Source organism: Lissotriton helveticus, chromosome 4_2 (genome assembly GCF_964261635.1).
Source record: "Lissotriton helveticus chromosome 4_2, aLisHel1.1, whole genome shotgun sequence".
Taxonomy (NCBI): Eukaryota; Metazoa; Chordata; class Amphibia; order Caudata; family Salamandridae; genus Lissotriton; species Lissotriton helveticus.
In genome coordinates this window covers 110,279,312-110,297,958 of record NC_136064.1, presented here as the reverse complement: position 1 = coordinate 110,297,958, position 18,647 = coordinate 110,279,312, and the positions used below count along the sequence as shown (strand labels likewise).

The 18,647-nt window shown below is 49.3% G+C and overlaps 1 protein-coding gene across 1 annotated transcript in view; it reads right to left on the bottom strand.

Annotated features, from left to right (window-relative positions):
• ITGB1BP2 (integrin subunit beta 1 binding protein 2) overlaps positions 1–18,647 on the bottom strand; it is a 121,041-nt gene that overhangs the window by 26,979 nt on the left and 75,415 nt on the right. Inside the window, exons 5-7 of the mRNA XM_078640233.1 lie at positions 9,437–9,540; positions 8,034–8,092; positions 6,706–6,776 (exon numbers count right to left, since the gene is read on the bottom strand). Of these exons, the coding sequence (XP_078496359.1) occupies positions 6,706–6,776; positions 8,034–8,092; positions 9,437–9,540 (234 nt within the window). The remainder of the gene's footprint in view (positions 1–6,705; positions 6,777–8,033; positions 8,093–9,436; positions 9,541–18,647) is intronic.

Here is an 18,647-nt window from a genome sequence, read left to right as displayed (position 1 = left end):
GATGTAAGGTTCAAGGGTTGAGTTATGAGATAGGGAATGCACAGCCATCACCAGAGCCTCTGACCATGTTTTGGGCTGTGTCCTTGCTCATCAGCAATCAATAGTGGTGTGGCTCACTGGTTAGAGGCGGCATACCCGGAAGCAGAGGACGGCCCGGGACCAGGGTTCAATTCCCGACGCGGCAGGGTCGTGGACCAGGGTCAGCGGTCTCGATAATTCTCGCTTCGGTGCCTACTCTAACCAGGGATCACACTCGGTAACTCTGGGCATTAGCTTGCCTCATCTCCACAATGGCCCCCACATACACCGGGGATGCCTGGTTTCACCTTGGAGATACCCAGCAGGGATCATCTCACAGGGAAAGGCAGGACGGGTTCCCCAGCGGTCTACAGCGCTGGAACGTCCCATTGTTGGGGTAGCCATGCGCTTTACAAGACAACCTAACATAACATAACATCTGGAAAGGACCAGGAGATCACAGTGCCACTGCTGCCTCAAGGAACCGAAGGCGTTCATTCCTTCCAAGGAGACTTTGCTCGTCACCGCTGAGGCCTCTTCTCAGGGGCCGCCATCTGGTTACTCCCAAAACACTTAGAAACCAAACCACTGATCTCGCTCATGAAGTTTATCTTGGAATCATGACCTTCAAAAGGCACATTGAGGTGGTTGACAAGATGCTCAACACAAGTATGTCAGAGTTTGGGACAGGATGGTACCCCAGCTGGTAATGTCTGAACTGAGCAAACACAAGGAGATGATGGCGGAGCGCTGAAACTTTTCAGACACTCAACCCCAGTCACAGATCTGGGTTGAATCCATCGTCGTTCTTTAGCTCCTTTTGCCACTCCAGATTAGACCCAGCCATATGCAAATCAGTTTTGATCCTATACCTTATGGGAAGAGTCAGGACCGAATGGACAAACCAGGTTTTCCCTGGACCAGAAACAAGCATCCTAGTACTGGTTTCGGGGTAACACCCCTCATTAGCCCGACTAGCTTAAATCCAGTGGCAAAGTGAGCAAGGAACCCATGGCTGGGCAAACCCTGCCAACTTAGGGCGAACAAAGCAAATAAACACAAGAAGATGATGGATGGTGTGCTGAAACTTTTCAGACACTCATCCCAGTCACAGATCTGAGTTAAATCCATCATCGTTCTTTAGCTCACTTTGCCACCTAAGTTTAAACCCAGCCATTTGCAAATCAGGCTTGACCCTGTGCCTTATGGGAACAGTCCAGCCCAAACTGCAAAACCAGGTTTTCCCTGGACTGGAAACAGGCCTCCTTGGACTGGTTTCAGGGTAACACCCCTCATCAGCCAGACTAGCTTGAATCCAGGGGCAAAGTGAGCAAGGGACCCACCTAATGGCATACCCTGCCAACTTAGGGTGGACAAAACACACGGGAAGGCCCTGGACTGGACCACATCCTTCCTCACTGGCAGAACCCAGAGCGTCCACCTCTTCCCCTTCCACTCCAATGCCACTGAGGTCATCTGCGGCGTTCCCCAGGGCTCGTCCCTCAGCCCGACGCTGTTCAACATCTACATGGCACCCCTCGCACACGTCACCCGTCGACACGACCTCAACATCATCTCCTACTCCGACTACACCCAGCTGATCATTTCCCTCACCAAAGACCCTCACACGGCCAAAACCAACCTCCACGAGGGAATGAAGGCCGTCGCCAACTGATGAGGAACAGCCGACTGAAGCTGAACTCGGACAAGACGGAGGTCCTCATCCTTGGGTCCACCCCCTCGGCCTGGGATGACTCCTGGTGGCCGACTGTACTGGGAACCGCTCCGACTCCCACAGACCACATTTGCAACCTGGGGGTCGTCCTCGACTCCACCCTCACCATGACTAAGCAGGTCAACGCCATCTCCTCCTCCTGCTTCAACACCCTCCGCATGCTCTGCAGGAGCTTCAAATGGATCCCCACTGAAACAAGAGCAGTCACCCAGGCCCTCGTCACCAGCAGGCTGGACTACGGTAACGCCCTCTACTCAGGAGCCTCGGCCAAACTCCTCAGATGGCTACAACGCATCCAAAACACCTCTGCACACCTGATCCTCGACATCCCCCGCCACAGCCACATCCCCCCCACCTGAGAGACCTGCCCTGGCTCCTTGTCAACAAGAGAATAACCTTCAAGCTCCTCACCCACGCACATGAAGCCATCCACGACACCGGGCCAGCCTACCTCAACAGACGACTCAGCTTCTACACCCCCACCCGCAAGTTCCGCTCTGCTGGCCTTGCCGATGTCTCCCGCATCCAAAGAACAACAGCCGGAGGCCAATCCTTCTCCCACCTCGCCGCCAAGACCTGGAACACCCTCCCCACCAGCCTCCTGCAGACCCAAGACCTACTGGCCTTCAGAAGACTACTCAAGACCTGGCTCTTTGATCAGTAGCAGCATTCCCCCTTCCCTCAGCGCCTTGAGACCCTCACGGGTATGTAGTGCGCTTTACAAGTACTATGATTGATTGATTGATTGATTGATTGATTGATTGATGGACAGAGTGCTGAAACTTCACAGACACTGAGCCCCAGTCATAGATTTGGGTTGAATCCATCATCGTTTTTTAGCTCACTCTGCCACCCCAGTCTAGACCCAGACATATGCAAATCAGTCTGACCCTTTGCCTCATGGGAACAGTCCGGCCCGAACTGCCAAGCCATGTCTTCCCTGGACCGGAAACAAGCTTCCGAGGACCGGATATGGGGTAACAGCCCTCATCAGCCCGGCTTGCTTGAATCCAGTGGCAAAGTGAGCAAGGGACCCATGTCTGAGCATACCCTGCCAACTTCGGGCAAACAAAGCAAACACAAGGAGATGATGGACGGAGCGCTGAAACTTTTCAGACACCCCCAGTCACAGATCTGGTTTGAATCCATCGTCCAAAGAACAATGATGGATTCAACCCAGATCTGTGACTGGGGGGGAGTGTCTGAAAAGTTTCAGCGCTCCGTCGACCATCTCCTTGTGTTTACAATGTCTGAATTGTGACAGGACGCCTGGGAGGATGTGGCTGCCCTTTCCTACTGGCCAATACCTCATTGTTGTCATGGATACTTTCTTCTCCCAGAAGCTTAGGCCGCCTCTAGACCATAGAGGTTGTATGTCAGAGTCACAAGCCAAAAACATGATGTGCTACAAAAATAATGACACAAAAAGTCATCTACCGCAATATTATGACGATAAGTATATACAGCTAAATATACTTGTACTATTATAACTCCACATCTGTATACTTTGTAGATATATATTTATTGTCAAGATAAATATATGTGGAGTTAAGTATAGTACATCTATGCTTTCCCATGTACACCTGTCTTAACAATACAGTGGTAGTAGAAATGTTGATTACAATATTTTTGTGGCACAATATTTTAAGTAAGATGTCCGAGTGACATAGGGGATCGTTCGGGTTGATAGCTCTGATAAAAGGCTGAAACATAAATAAAAATACCTGTCTCCGTCACTGCAATATCACACTGATGTGGAACAGGCAAATGGCTACTCTGTGGCTGCCTGTGGCCCACGCAGGGAGCCCCCATAAAAGGGCAGCCGCCATTGCACATGACGATCTAGTACTGTAGGGACCCCCTACTATAGGCCCGGCACGTCCTGCGTCATTTCCGGCGCACTGGTGGGCGGAGAGCCTGGTATAAGTACCTCTCCCTCCCACTGGGCGCCCTCTTTGCTGCAAAGCATTCACCTGAGAACTCGGGTCCACATGCAGAGCTACCATCTCAGCGCACAGAAGCGAGAGTGTGAGGCGCCCACAGGAGGAGGAACCTGAAAGACCCCTTAAAGAGAGGGGACGACCTGCCCTATCAGCACGCATGCCAACACCTTCAAACTGGGAAGGAGGAGATTTAGAAAAATAATCCGCGAATGTATTTTGAGAGGCAATTTTAGGTGGTAGTCACCTCAAATAAAGAACTTTTGGCTTCGGAAATCGGGAGTCTCCCGCCTGAGTCTGGTCTGTTGGCATGAATGCATCGGGGTACGCGCTTCATTTAGAATTTAGTGGGTACTGAACATTTTCTAGTTCACGAGGAAGGTCTAACTACGAAGCAGAATCCAGCAGCTGAATTTCCTCCACAGTGGAAAATTTATTGTTGAGAAATTCAACTAGAGGACTCTAATCTGTATTTAGAGTTTTCTCCGCAAAATATTAATTTCCTTCCTTGTTATAATGGAAAGTAATGCTCTGTGTCGCTTTGTGTCATGCCAGAAAAAACACTTTAGGTAATAACTCCCTGAATTTTGTAAGTTAATAGATGGGAGGAGAGGCGGTGTCGTCATTGGGCTGTGCACATTTACACTGAACTTTGGGTCACTTCCGGTTCCTGCGTCTTGAGGCACTCAGACCGGAAGTGAAGGGCGGAAGAGGCGGGCTAATGCTGGAGGCCGGGGTGCTTTGGTGGGGTCATTGATGCTGCAGCTAATAATACATGGGGACTACCAGCATTTATAACCCTGTATTGCTTATTTCAGTTGTATTTTGTTGTTCCAACAACGATGAATGTTGTTTTTGCGGCTGCCCACGGCCCCCGTTAGTCCTTCGGGCGGTTGTGGGCCTGAACAACCGGGGTCTTGCCTTTCTACGCTCCGCCCTGAAAGGGGAGTGAGTAATAAGGAACCAATGTGTCACGTGATCCAGTAAGGAGATCACCCCTATAAGGGTAGCGCTGATTGGGTTTTCCACAGTGCTTGGCTCATCAGGCGGGCAGGGCAGCATAGGTTGGTACAGCTGACTGCCCTTGGATTGCCCACCGTATTTGCATACTTTTGTATGGAATAAACCTGCAGCAATATTTTCTCCAAACAAAAAGTTGTGTTGTGTATTTATTCATGCATGCCTATTCTGCGGTGGTGTGGGTGGGGTCTTGCGCCTATAATGGGACTATAACTGTACGCACATCCGTACCTTGGACAAACATTTGTTTTAAACATATATTTTTTTTAAAAGATCCTCCACTGTCTTCTGTGCACTTGTAGTATGTTATATTCTATTTGGTATAATAAGAGCTGCACACGTGTTTTTGACTTAGTAAATCAATATAATTGTTTAAGTTACCATGCCATTGACTAAAATGCATTGTCTGTTCGCTAGATTCTGCATGTACTACTGTGCACACAGGTTTAAATCTGCTTGACAATCTCTGGGATGTGATTTCCTATCTATTGCATCTCTCTCCCTAATGCAATTCAGAGTTTGATATATACGCCTTAATTTTAACAAACTCATGTATTCTATCGAAGGGTTCTAAACAAATCTTTTTCGTTGCATGCCAGAATGTATACACATTAATCATGAATTATAAGTGTCTATTTTGTAGCACAATATCTGCATACGTTGTTGACTGAGAAAATTGTTATATCAGTCTATGTTATCGCACCAATGAACATTATGTGGTGTCCTGTTACCAGATTCTACATGCAAAATTGTGTATATAAACGTTCTAACTGTTTAAATTTTGTTTTTGATATGGTCGCCCTACACTGCATCACGCAGTGGGGGTTTTTGCATGTAAAATGGTGCACAAATTTCAAATCCCCCCTCCATTCTCTCAATTTTTACAGAATTTAACCCGATCCTTCATTTTCACACCAGCGTTTTTCAAAATTCCAAAAAGCGCGTTTTAAACAATTCTCCCGCTTCCACGTTGTCAGGTTAATTTGGTGAGTCTTAACTTTACACAAGGGGCTTGTTGTCAATGTAGGGCGTTTCCACTTGTGCCGCCACTTACAGAATGGTATAAGCGTGAAATTCTATCCCTATTTAGTATCCTCCTCCCGTTTGTTATCAGAACTGACATGATGGGGTGTTTACCACGATGACCCGACCCCAGCCTGCTAATAAGGATAAGCCATCTAGGATTCACTCTGGTTAACCGTTGGTGAGTCATTGCCACCTTTCATTTTCACCAATTATAGAACGATTCTTGGTGAGCTATTGGAACACAGGTTGTAGCGACATCCCTAATTCACGTTCTATCTAATTCACAGGCTGTCTTCCCCCCTCCCCCCAGTACTGATGAAGACCCGCATTGACTATTCAAAAGTGTATATATTGGGTTGAAACGTTGACGACACGTCTCGGTTCAGATCAAGGCTTAGCTTGCAAATTAACAAACTTGGATATAGCAGCACAGTCATTGTTTACTCTGGCCCTCCTTTCCCTTGTACATATTTTAATCACCTGGTACATAATACACTTCATCACTGAGCACAATATCTCACCTAATCACGTATCACCTTGAATTTCACATTGTGTTGACAGCTTCTATATTGACATGTGGGTATACATACATGATGCAATTTATATAAAATAACGTAATACCCCTTAACTTGTTGTCAATCTTTTATGTGTGTTCCTTATGCCATTAATGATCTAAGAATTGCATAAAATAACTTAGAAAATTGAATTATTTGTATTAAGAAATAGTTGTGCATACCCAACAGAACCATTGTTTTTGTTTATGCAGTTAATGAAGCATTTACCTGAGCTGAGAAGTCTACGGTGGTGTCAGTGGGCACTATGAAGTTCAAGAGTGAAGTATGAACATAATTGGACAAGGGGCAGGGACGGTGGAAGGAGGAATGTGATGGTGGAAAGAAGGAAGTGAGGGAGAAGGGTGAGGGTGCAAAGGTGAAAAGAGGAGGAAGAGACAGGTTCTGCACTTACCCCTCGTGGAAGACGGGCACCCCGGGGTGGTGGATACAGACTTCCGCGTCACTCTCAGCACCTTGATAGGACTGACAAAGAGACACTCTTACAACCAGCTGATGATGGAGTACCTCCCCCCAACACCCTGTCTCCTGCCCTTGTGGGTCCCATGACTACCTCTCCGCTTCCCGTGGCTGTCTCTCAACTCCCTTTGTTGTCTCTCTGCTTCCTGTGGCTGTCTCTTGGCTTGCTTTGCTGCCTGTAAATTCCTGTGACTGTCTCACAGCTTCCTATTCTGTCTCCTCATTTCAAGTGACTGACTCTCAACTTCCTTTGCTGTGTCCGTTCCTGTGACTGTCTTGCAGCTTCTTTTGTTGTCGCCATTCCTGACTGTCTCTTGGCTTTGTTTGCTTCCTCTGTATGCCGGTAAGTTTGTCCCCACTTCCTTTGCTGTTTCCCCAATTCCTGAGACTGTCTCACCCGTAAGGGTCTCTAGGCGCTGGGGGCCGTCGGGAAGATTAAGCGAGCTATTGCCCAGAGTCACATGGTGCTGGGCAGACACCTGCCGCCGGAGCCGGGGATCGAACCGTGATCCCCTGCTTCCGGAGTCAGTCGCCCTAGCCGCGGCGCCACGCCTCTTCCTTCCTTCCTTCCTGACTGTCTCTCAGCTCTCATTGCTGCCTCTGAATTCCTGTAAGTTCGCCCCAGCTTCCTTTGCTCTTTCCTCACATCCTGTGACTGTCTCTCATATCTTATTGCTGTCTATCCACTTACTGTGACTGTCTCTCAGCTTCCCCTGCTCTCTTCCCATTTCCTGTGACTGTCTCTCAGCTTCCATTACTGTGCCGCCATTCATGGCACTACCTTTCAGCTTCCCTTGCTGTTTCCCCACTTCCTGTGACTATCTCTCAGCTTCCTTTGCTCTCTCCCCACTTCCTGTGATTCTCGCTCAAGTCCCCTTGCTGTCTCCCCACTTCCTGTGAAAGTCTCTCAGCTTCCTTTGCCCTCTCCCCACTTCCTGTGATTGTCTCCCAATTGTCCTTGCTCTCTCCCCACTTCCTGTGACTGTCTCTCAGCTCCTTTGCTGTCTCTCCACTTCCAGTGCCCATCTTTTTGCTGCAAGTAGTGGTGAGTGCACACAATGCTCCCGTCATGTCATACAGACACAGAGGTGGCTGCTGCTTGGCCGGTCGCCCACACCCTATAGTGACTGCCTGTGTGTGCGTGCCTGTGGATTATACCTGGATTTTGCTGTATATCTATCTGGAGTGTGTGCCTGCACACATATGTACATTTCTACATGCCTGGTTGTATCACTGTAGGCCTGGAATGGGCTAGTAACTCACCTCTCGGCAACCAGAGTTCTTACACGTGGTACCAACAACTACAGAGGTGCACGAGTCCGCTGCAAGGAAAAGAAGCGGTCATTACTTATTTACGTCTCTGTAGTGCTGAATTTGTTAAAATGTAAGTTCCAGGGCCCTTCTAAGGTGACAACTGAGGCATGAACGACCCTTTGCCCTGCCAGTGCTGACAGTTACAGTACCAACACAACTACTACAGACTATTCCAGGTCACCCAAAGCTATAAAAATGGCAAGGACAGTGGGTATTATTCATTTTTAATGTATATTGAATTATTAAACACTGCTGCTGTGCTCATCTCAAAATTAGACAGGCAGGGCCACCATGTGGGGGACTGTTGTTAGTGCCGACGTTGAGACACCGACACTAATGGGGGAAGATAACCAAGTTCATTGCAATTGTGGGCATGAATGGCTCCTGCGGTTTGTACCAGTACCACCTGAACTGGTTCTCCTAAAGATGCAAGGATTCACACAGTGCATATGATGAGGACACATTGGTACTACATTATAGATGAGTGTGTTGTCTACAGCAGAAAGAAGACACCATTTGGGATCCACTGCACCAGGCTTCAGATAAAACACTGTGGCTAATTTGATATTCGCTGAAGAACTAATACAACCCGGGTAAAGGAGCTAAGGTGGATAGTTAGCTGTTTCAGCAACACTTTCTCTAGCTGACACGATATGATCAAAGATGGTGAGTATCATGACCACAGTGGACTCATGGTCCTTGTAAAGTGATTATACAGCAGGTATGATTGTCAGATCCATTTATGGCATGCCCCATGATGTTAGTTCTGACATCTGATGGACCAACAAGACTTTGCGTAGACTATCGAGTGACAAACTCGACTCGGTTCCCAGTTTGCCTCACGTTATACAAATACTGCTCCATATATAAATACATTGAAGTAATTTGTTTTGAAATGTATAATTATATATTCTTAAAGTTCCCTACAGTTCACTTAATTCCCCAGTTTGATACAGATAATAGTTCTAACTCACATTTAAGAATAGATACAAACCAGAAGTAAACACCTTGGGGCTATTCCATTGTATCAGCCAAGGGTGCTGCTAAGCGCCACAACACAGATATCTAAACTCTGCGCACAGTCTATGTGTGTAATATAATTTGTGACTCTATACTTTAACTACCAGTAGGCCCTCTACCTGTCACAGGTAGATGACTGACATTGCTCTATGTTTTTTCCAACTAACTCCCAACATTGACCTCTTTGTACAGATGTGCCCCACTGCACCTGACTAGGCTATTGAGACAAGCCCTTCTCCTGTCCCTGCACTGATCTCTCTGGAAGGGTTCTCATTCACCAGCACTGATCTCACTTAACAAACAAATCCCTTCTACAGCACGTCAGCTCTTACTGGGTTTCACCGTCTGCTCCTCGGCACCAAGGTCCAGCTTCTGCAGACTCTGCTCCAGGGACTTGGACACTTTCATCGACAGGTTCTGCTTCGGTTCATCGGATCTGCAACCAAAGTGGATAAGATTCAGTAGAGGTGAGTGCTGGTGCTGAGTGCGGCACTCCTCCAGACCTACGATTCTCAGGAGCTTCCAGAGCTGGGCTGTGGAAGGATTTTAGACAGCCCCAAAAGCCCCCCTAGTGATCTGCGAAACTTTCATCCTTGTATCCCTGAGATTCACACCTGCTCAGTCTTACACATCTAACCAAACTTCCAAAGAACACTTCAATGCCACAGGGACTTATAACAATCCATGAAACATTTTTGTCTGTTAGTGGTAGTTGTAAAGGAGATTTGAAAGCAGGATTAGTAGCCAACGCTCCATTTACTAGTGCACTGGACCAGCGCCTCTGGGCAAAACAGGATAACATTTGAAGACATTGGTGGAGGCTTGAGAAGTCTCCCCCAAATGCAGAAAAGCAACAGTGAATAGCCAGTGTTTTAGGATTTCCAGTCTGCACCTGTCCAGCATCAGGCATGGTCTGCTTGTCAGTTCCGCATGCCAGTAATTGGTACTGCCAGGCTCCACATGCCCAGTAGGAACTGAAGAGCCAACTTAAACATGCCCATGGGAAAAGATGTGGTAAGTTTCACATGCTTATCAGCTTCTACACACACACACACAGGAGCATGCAAAGTCACATGTACACACACACACACACACACACAGGTGCACGTAAAGTTAAATCCACACACACAGGTGCACGCAAAGTCACATGTACACATACACACAGGTGCAAGCAAAGTCACATTCACACACAGGTACATGCAAAGGTACACACAGACACGCACAGATGTACGCCAAGTCACATGTACACACACACAGGTGCATACAAAGTCACATGTACACACATATGCAAGTGCACGCAAAGTCACATGTACACACACATACACAGACTCATTTGATCTCTCACTCACTCCCACCCCTCTGCCTTACCTTCCAACCTCTATAGCCCAAGAATTGCAATTAGGACACACAGCTCTTGCACAGCCATCTGTGGGCACAAACATGACTGGTGATCTTTGCCACCAATGCCACACACTCCTCACCCTGTCCTATGAAGAGGTGCATGTGGTAAACTCATTTATTACAAGTCTGCAGGATCCGAAGTATAAGATGCAAGGGGAGAGCTGTGGGGCAGAAGAGAGCACAAATGCATCCTTCAGGAAGAGGAAATACTCATCATCCTTGACCGACTGTGAAAATGACCCTGAAGATGCCCTGTCACTTTCCATGGGTCATATTGGATAGGAACACACACGTCTCCCCACAAATGCAAAACGAGCACCAAGGGACGAGCCACCATGGCGACCACTGACACCGGGGCAGATATCTAGGAAGATCCTGGCAGCAAAGCATATTTACTTCTGGCGGCATAACCCCACCATCTTGAAGGGACCATTTTAGGCCAGAAGGTGGTACAACAAAGAAGGGAGACATTGGACTGTGAGAGACCAGTTGCGTGTAAGGCCCTGATGACTTCTTCAAGACACACAGCCCAGCAGTCAGTGACCACGTCCTCTGCATAAGGCTCTCGGGCCAATCACAAGCTAGAATGGAAAGACACTCAAGAATCAGAGTGTCTGAGATTCAAAAGACATCCTTAGGAGAGATTTGATGCTGAATTTCCACAATCTGTTAGAATAAAATCCGTACTTGCTAGTATGTGCTCAGGTCTGATGACAGGAGATCACCTGCTCTAGGATGCTGTGGTTGCAAAGGTGGAAGACGTGTTAAAAATAGCCTGTGCAGCCTTTAATATTGATTTGTGAATCATTACACATCCAGCTTGTGCATCAGAGTCCCTTAAAAGAGAGTTCAAGGCTCTGTTTGAGTGCAGCAAACAGAGGTCCACAGGAGTCTCATAGGCAGGATGGATAAAAAGGTCTGATACTTTTAGTATAGGTGCTCAACTGCATCCTCCTCAATGTATTGTCCCTCCACAAACACACAACAGAAATCTGGGACCTCCTCAACGCCACCTCTTCAGACATCGCCTTGTTCATGGAAACCTGGACAAACCTCTGCTCTGGACCGGACATCACCATCACCATCCACGATGGCTACAAATTCACCCACACAGATGACCCAGAGCGCCCAGGAGGAGGCAGTGCCATTGTCTAAAAAAACACACTCCGACAGACCACTCACTCTAATGACCCGACGGCTACCATCGAACACCTCCACTTCCAGATCCAGACCAACGCCCCCTCTGCGGCACCCTCAACTACAGGCTCCCCGGGCCGTGAACCCCCATTCACTGATGCCATTGGAGACCTCATTGCACCCCAGGCTCTGACATCCACTGACTACATCCTACTCGGAGACCTCAACTTCCACCTGGACAACCCCAGTGACTAGAACACCACCACCCTCCTGGCGAACCTCGCCAACATCGGACTCAAGCAGCTAGTCACCGCACCAAACCACATAGCCACACGCTGAACCACATCTTATCCGCCAGCAGGAACTTCAACTACAGCCACACCGCCAAACTCTCCTGGACAGACCATCATGGTATACACCACCACCTTCAACGCCACCCCAGCCGCAGCTGGATCAAAGCCATCCAAGAACTTTTCAGCTACTCCCTCAGCACTCAGCACCACCACTCTGACAACGCTTACAGACTCCAACGCTGCAGTGCGCAAACTCCCCAATGGAGCTCCAACTGCGCCCGTACCCTTACTGATTCTTTTGTGTTCCAAGTATGTCCTAGGGAGATAGTTAAATTGGGTGCATTTAAATAGGGCATTCCTGGGGACCCTGTAAAGATACTGAAGAATCTTCCTCCATTCATCATCATCATCACGCTCCCTACACAGGTCGGCCTTCTATTCAATACACAAACTGTAAGGCTGACAATGGTTGCTGTGAGAAGAGTTTGTCGCCAATGATTATTATTCCCAATCTTGGTTTTGGATTGGAGTATCATGTTTCCCACATCATGAGCGTGTAAGCAATGCCAGCAGGTACTGCCGGCTAATACTGTCATAGCCTTTTTCAGGTCAACAACCATGACACTCGCATCAGGAATGGCCAGTGGGGTTTTCTCCAGCACTCTGATACTTCTAGAAGGATCACACTCAGGATCAGTCGGACAAACAGGAAGAGAACTCAGAAATCAGATCAAGTTCTGAACCACATCTCCAGAGGTGTGATCCCAACCAGACACCAGACCGGCATGAGCAAAGACAGCAGCAGGCATGATGTAAGGGGTTTCTCCTCTTCTAGCAAAGGAAGTGGTGATCCAGGACCACGCGGTAAAGGAATCCATTGCATAATTTTGGGGTCATAATGACGCCAGGCGCCGAACAACCTATGGAAGACCTGGAATGGCTAAATAAGTACATTCCAAAGGTAACATTCAAGATGGTCTCTCTGTAACTGATTATTCGTTTAGTCACCAAGCGCCTTGAGACCCTCACGGGGGAGTTGCCATTCTTTGTAAGACCTTGATGGTTGATTCTAAGGAACGCTACGTCAACTCTAGACTTGCAAGATGCCTACCTTCAGGCACCAATTCAACCGTCATCCCTGAGCTCTGTCCCCACTTCAGTGTTGCCTTCAGGTTATCCCCCTCTCTAAGAATCTTCACAAAGGGCAGGCTCCATTAGCAGCTCTGTAGCAAGCAGAGGATATTCAGTTGTTTCCTTTTCTGGATGATGGATTAATATCTGCTTTCATGAGGTGCAAGAAGATACATCACAGTAAGTCAGACCCTGCAGGGCTTCGGATAAATACTGAATTGGGTGAGATCACATTTGGTTTCAGCCCAGGGCTGTGTTTTGATAGGGGCCAGTTTCCGCAAAGATCTGGGGAGGGTGTATCTTCTATCTGATATTATACCCCCGCCCCCAGTTTGCTGCTCCTCTGGCCATGAGAGGGACCCTGGCAAATGATTGGCTTCAGATCCAAGGCTTCATGTCAGCCACAGTGGCAGTAGCCCCCTGGTCACATCTCCATATAAGGCCCATGGAATATGATCTGCTGTTGTACTTGGATCACCCCCCTCTGAATCTGCAGATCCCGCTTTCTGTCTCCTTAAATGTCTGAACATAAGTGCTTTGATGGTTAGTGGACTCAACCCTGACTCTTACAAACCTCCTTTTGCCAAAATAGTGATCAAAGATGCCAACACAATCAGAATTGGTGAAAAAAAAGGAGATACTGTTTAAGAAAAAAATCTGTTCTAAGCTGTTTCAATTGTACAAGGAAGCAAGGAGAATTCTGTTATCTTTAGGTGTTGATATGAAGAGGCAATGTGATATCAGCCTAAAAGTACGGTGTCACTTAACTTTGCACCTTTTATCTACACGAACGTCTTGGGTCAAGGTGATTCAAGGAGTGGAAAACGTATAAAATAGTTTACTGACTTATCTCTTGCTTTGGCGCTAAAAGGGGAAGATATCTGTCCATTGGCTGAATTACACACTGTATATCTGGAAATCTTGATTCCAATCCCGGCGTCTCTCTTGAACAAATTGTGTGATCCTAGACAATGAATATACTGATAATGGTATTTTACCTTGCACTGCTCCAGCAATGATAAAAATAAAGACCACAGATAGAGGGTGTGATGACTAAACAACTAATCTGTCTATTGATTCACTCATGCTGACTTGTCAAGGGGAACTGCAAACACAACAATGATGGACAGAATGTGGATCAATGTCACATCACTGTTGTGTTTGCAATTACCGCTCTAAGTGTACTGGGGATACATCACTGTTGTGTTTGCAATTACCGCTCTAAGTGTACTGGGGATACATCACTGTTGTGTTTGCAATTACCGACTTGTCAAGGGGAGGCGCAGGGGTGGGGCAGGAGATGTATAGAAACTATCATTTCCAATCAATGGCACTCAGTGCAATGATGTTTAATATACTAAAGTCAATCAATCAATCAGGGGGTGTATAAAGCGCGCTATTCAGCTGTGAGGGTTTCAAGGCGCTGGAGGGGGGGATGGGGGTGTCTGACTCCGGATCAGTCAAAGAGCCAGGTCTTGAGGTCCTTCCTGAAGGTTAGCAGGGTTGGGGAGCATCTGATGTGTACGGGGAGCTCGTTCCAGGTCTTGAGGTCCTTCCTGAAGATTAGCAGGGTTGGGGAGCGTCTGATGTGTACGGGGAGCTCGTTCCAGGTCTTGAGGTCCTTCCTGAAGGTATGCAGGGTGGGGGAGCGTCTGATGTGTACGGGGAGCTCGTTCCAGGTCTTGAAGTCCTTCCTGAGGATTAGCAGGGTTGGGGAGCGTCTGATGTGTACGGGGAGCTCGTTCCAGGTCTTGAGGTCCTTCCTGAAGGTGTGCAGGGTGGGGGAGCGTCTGATGTGTACGGGGAGCTCGTTCCAGGTCTTGAGGTCCTTCCTGAGGATTAGCAGGGTTGGGGAGCGTCTGATGTGTACGGGGAGCTCGTTCCAGGTCTTGAGGTCCATTCCTGAGGATTAGCAGGGTTGGGGAGCGTCTGATGTGTACGTGGAGCTTGTTCCAGGTCTTGAGGTCCTTCCTGAGGATTAGCAGGGTTGGGGAGCGTCTGATGTGTACGGGGAGCTCGTTCCAGGTCTTGAGGTCCTTCCTGAGGATTAGCAGGTTTGGGGAGCGTCTGATGCTCACAGGGAGCTCGTTCAAGGTTTTGGCTGCGATGTAGGAGAAGGCTCTCCCGCCGGTTCTGTTTCTCTGATGCGGGGGACCTCTGCCAAGGCAAGGTCAGCGGAGCGGAGGTTCCTCTTGGGTACGTGGAAGGATACTCTCTCGTTGAGGTATTTGGGTCTGATGTTGTTGAGGGATTTGTAGGCGTGGGTGAAGATTTTTTGAAAGTGACCCTCCTCTTGACGAGGAACCAGTGGAGACTTCATAGGTGTTGGGTCATGTGCTGATGGCGCAGTGTCCTTCATCCAGGCTGGCACGTTCTTCATATCTTCCTGGAAGCAGAGTCTGGTGTCTTCGGGATTCTTCATGAGCAAGAGGAGGAGCTGAGTGTTGTCGGCTTAGAATACGATGCTGAGCCCATGCTGTTTGACGATGGCGGCGAGGGGGGCCATGTAGATGTTGAAGAGCATGGGGCTGAGTGATGATCCCCAGGGTACTCCGCAGTTGATTTACATGGGTTTGGAGAGGAAGGGAGGGAGTCGGATTCTCTGGGTTCTACCAGGGAGGAAGGATTGGATCCAGTTGAGGGTGGCTCTTTGTATTCCGGTTTTGTGCAGTCTGGCTGCGAGAGTGCGATGTGAAACAGTGTCGAAGGTGCAGAGAGGTTTAGAAGGATGAAGGCCGCAGTGTGTCCCTGGTCAAGAAGCATGCAGATGTCGTCAGTGGCGGCAAGGAGGGTGGTCTCTGTGCTGTGGTTGCTGCAGAATCCAGACTGGGAGCCATCCAGGATGGAGTTTTCTTCTATAAAGGCGGTCAGCTGGGCGTTTATGAGTCTCTCAGTGACCTTGGCCACAAAGGGGAGGAGAGAGATGAGCTGGTAGTTTTTCAGGTCCGTAGGGTAGGCCGTTGGTTTCTTGAGGAGGGGTTTTACCTCCGCCCGTTTCCAGTCGTCTGGGCAGATGCCTAATCTGAGGGAGGAGTTGATAGTGCTTCCTAGTTCGGGTGTGATGGCGGTGGCGTTCCTGTGGAAGATATGCGGTGGTCAGGGATCCATTGGGGCTCCTGAGTGGGTTTTCTTCATGGTCGCGGTGATGAGTTGGATGATAGCGGGATCCCAGGGCGTGATGGTCCGCTTATCAGCGGCAGTGGGGAGGGGGATGGTGTTCGTCGTTGGTTCGCTGAAGTTGTTGTAGAGGGCCTTGATCTTCAGATGGAAGTAGGAGCTGACCTTGTCACAGAGTTCCTGGGAAGGTGTGACATCCATGGTTTCGCAGGTGGGTTTTGCGAGCTGCTGTATGATGTTTAGAAGTTCCTTGGTGTTGGTCACATTGGTCTGGACTTTGTGTCTTAAGAATGTCCGTTTGGTGTCTCTTATGCGCTGGTAGTATTCTTTCAGGGCGCTCTTGTGGTTGTTCCGTGCTTCTGTGGTTTTCAGGTTTTGCCAGGTTTTCTATAGGTGTCTGCAGGAACGTCTGGCTTCTTGAAGTTCTGTGGTGAACCAGGCAGCTTTCAAAGGGCGTTGTTTGGCGGGGCAGAGGGGTGCGAGCTTGTCAGTGCACCAGGAGTCCCAGCGGTGAAATTCCCTCGCTGCGGAGTTGGTGTCGGTCGTGGCGATGGGTGGGGTTTTGACGGAGGGTGGTGTTGAGGTGCTCCTCTGTGACCTTGCTCCACTTCTGTCCCTGTGGGCGCAGGGCCGGTTAGGGTGCGGTGGTGGTGTTGAAGGTGAAGTGGACGCAGTGGTGATCAGTACAGAGGCCCTGGGTGGTGCGGCAGAAGCAGATGTTTGTTCCTCCCGCGAAGATGGGGTAGAGGGTGTGGCCCGCTCTGTGTATGGGCGTGTTGACGAGCTGCTTCGACCCTATGTTGGTGAGGAGAGTGGTGTAGTCGGGGTCGTTGCCGTTCTTGAGGTGGAAGTTAAGGTCCCAGAGTACAATGTAGTCCATGGAGGTGATTGCGTGGGGAGCGGTGAGCTCGGCGATGATGGTTGCGTGGTGGGTGCGAGGTCCTGGCGGTCTGTAGATGAGGGTGCCGCGTAGCCTGGTCCTGGGGCTTGTCTGGATCTGGACGTGGAGGTGTTCTGTGTGGGAGTGGGGGTCACTCTTGCTGGCTATGGAGAGTCGGAGAGGGGTATTGTGTGCGATGGCAAGTCCTCCTCCTGGGCGGTGCGGACAGTCCTTTCTCTGGATCTTGTAGCCGTCAGGGATGGCAGTGGCGATGTCGGGACCAGAGGTGGGATTAGTCCAGGTTTCCGTGAAGAAGCCGACGTCGGGCGAGAGGGTGTCGAGCAGGTCCCAGATCTCTACGGCATGTCGGTGCAGGGAGCGCACGTTGAGAAGGATGCAAGTCAGGGTTTCTGTGGTGTGTGCCTTCGGGCGTTCCTTAGGCGGTCATGGGAGCTTTGTCGATGGTGAAGGATCTGCGGCAGGGTCTGCACAAGAACTGCCCATGTGTGGTGTTTGGCGAGGATCTTGCGCAGTTGGCGTGCCTTCCAGGGTTGAGTGCCTGGAGGGTGGTTGAGTCGTAGCGGTGGTGCCTCTGAGAACCAGGGGTCCTGGCGCTGGTCGCGGCCAAGTCATGGACGGGCGCAGACGGGCTTGCCTTAGGCTCGCAGTGGCCACCATTATGAAAGGGAGGGGGAAGGGACGTGCAGCTGGGAGGCGGGGAGGTAGGGTGAGGGGTCACGGGTCAGCGGGAGGAGCGGAAGGAAAAAAAGAAGGGCGACAAAACAATACACAGCAATGGACACTGAGGAGGTAAAACAAAACAAACAGCAGCTGGCACAATCTACTTATCTTGAACTTAAATTAAGCCACAGAGTGCCAACAGTGAAAAAACGGTACCAGGGTAGCCTCGTATCCTGCAATGGAGGGGCTGGCTCAGAGGCGACGCAGAGCACAGCGGAGCTGCCGGGGAGAGTTTGATTCCAGGACCGAGGTCTGTGGACTCACACCAGCTCCCCCGCAGCGGCCGCCATTATGAAGGGGAGGGGGGAGGGACGTGCAGCTGGGAGGCGGGTGGTAGGGGAGTAGTTACGAGTCAGCGGCGGGAGCGGACGGAAAAAAAGAAGGGGACGAAACAGTACATAGTGAAGTACTTTCACATGGTCATCAAATATACATTTTAAATTCTTAAGAGTGTTTATTGTATTTCTACAGTACATTTTCTGCACAATTTACATGTCAAACATTTAAAGGTTCGGATTGCTGTTTGGCTTTTAGAGACAAATCGAACCACTTACTCTTAGAGCCAGGCCACATTTCTAGCTCGACTCTGCCTCTTAGACCCAAACCCGACCTCTGAACCCTGGCTCGGCTTGGCTCTGGCTCTTGGACCCAAACCTGACCTCTGAACACTAGTTCGGCTTGGGCTCTGGCTCTTGGACACAAGTCTGACCCCTGACCTCTAGCTCAGTTCCGGCTTCTGTTCTGGCTCTTAGGCCCAAACCTGACTTCTGAATCCTGTCTCGAATTGTGCCCTGGATCTTAAAACTCAAGTCTGACCCCTGAGCCCTGGTTCGGCTCTGGATT